The following is a 1,469-nucleotide window of genomic DNA, read 5'->3' on the forward strand; positions in this document are numbered from 1 at the left end:
GAGTCGAAGCATGTTGAAGGCTTATCGTGCAGTAATGATTGCGCATCCATCCACACTGCAATAGAGATCCACTCCACAACTGCAACCATAGTAATGAACCAGTCTAATTATAATCTTGAAATATCGAGAATTAATATATTGCAGCTTGACCAAATTTGTAATCGTCATCATCCATCATATCTGCTGCAGAATAACTGGATGAGCCAATATTAGCAACACATCCTCGAGTCTTGCTTTTAGGAGTCGAGTTGGATACTATAGTCTTGGATACCTTTCCTGCTTTCTTGGAGCGTAATACAGCTTTAGTCTTTCCAGCAGCAGTGGGTTTATCACCTAACCGGTCAATAAGCCGCTTGCCAAGACGATTCTCAATTGGACCTGGTTTGGGTCCAAGACGCTTTACAAGGGGTTTGACCACTGAAATGGTCTTGGATGCTTTAGTACGACCATTACTTTGCTTGGTCATCATACTGGCAGCAGAATTGGACATTTTATGACCAGTCTGTTGTTGCTGCTTCAAGAGAGTTGCAGCAGTCTTTGCATCAAGTCTTTTGTTAAAAGTGGATGGCTCAAGTCTTTTCTGAACAGTTGTAGAGGATGATGGATGAACTGCTCGAGTCTTGGCAGCAACAGCTCTATCCCTTTCAATCAATGCAAACCTTGAGGCGAATGCAGCATGAGCATCGTTAATACAAACCATTTACACGTAGCAATGGCTGAATACTATCATTCTAGCCAACACTACTTACCGCTCAGCCAATGTCATGATAATATATCGACAAGATCTGAACCAACTTCAAACTTTATTTAATCATTCTGCATATTGGATGATATGCCAAGGAATTCAGTTCAATACAAGCCTCAACAGTTCCATGAAGTTCCCGAAACACTATTCCATCCCAACTGTGCTCCATACGCTGTATTAATCTGGCATGCTGCCGAATTGAATGTTGTCAGCGCATTTTGGGTTGCAGTCTGTAGATACAGCGCATTGGCATGTGCTGCAGCTTGCTGATTAGCAGCGGCTATATTATTCCAAATAGCCTGATTCTATAATGGGCTTACATGTTAATATTTAGAATAGTAACTCACAACCCTTCGAGTTTAAAGTTACCTGAAGTGCGAGATTTTGCTGCAGAGCAATCATTGCATTATAATAATTGCTATCGTTGTCCCAGTAAGTAGACAAACAGCCGGCATTCCACAAAACATTTCCATAACTAGCCAGATTGGTATTCCAGTTCTGCCACTGAGCCCAGTATACAGATGGATCAACCACTGGTGCCGCGGCTGCACCACCAACAGCATTGGCCGAAGCAATAGCTACGCCATTGGTTGCTATGGCAGTAGCAGTGGCCTGAACTTGTGCTTGAATGGCTGTTTGTTGTTGCTGCATGGTGGTATGAAACTGCATCGCAGCAGTCCCATATTGATCAAGAGGTGTATGGACAACCTGTGCCCAAATCGCG

General features: G+C 43.2%; 2 protein-coding genes across 2 annotated transcripts; both read right to left on the reverse strand.

Annotated features, from left to right (window-relative positions):
* Positions 1-130: 130 nt before the first annotated feature.
* BATDEDRAFT_25728 (uncharacterized protein) lies at positions 131-700 on the reverse strand (the record flags this gene model as incomplete). Its single annotated transcript, XM_006679800.1, has 1 exon — positions 131-700. The coding sequence occupies one exon, from the start codon at positions 698-700 to the stop codon at positions 131-133; it is 570 nt and encodes a 189-aa protein (XP_006679863.1).
* A 161-nt stretch (positions 701-861) lies between these two features.
* On the reverse strand, positions 862-1,396 carry BATDEDRAFT_25729 (uncharacterized protein; the record flags this gene model as incomplete). Its single annotated transcript, XM_006679801.1, has 2 exons — positions 862-1,050; positions 1,115-1,396. 2 exons carry the CDS (start codon positions 1,394-1,396, stop codon positions 862-864), a joined length of 471 nt encoding a protein of 156 aa, XP_006679864.1.
* Between the last annotated feature and the right edge of the window lie 73 nt (positions 1,397-1,469).

This window comes from Batrachochytrium dendrobatidis (assembly GCF_000203795.2).
Source record: "Batrachochytrium dendrobatidis JAM81 unplaced genomic scaffold BATDEscaffold_8, whole genome shotgun sequence".
Classification (NCBI taxonomy): domain Eukaryota; kingdom Fungi; phylum Chytridiomycota; class Chytridiomycetes; order Rhizophydiales; genus Batrachochytrium; species Batrachochytrium dendrobatidis.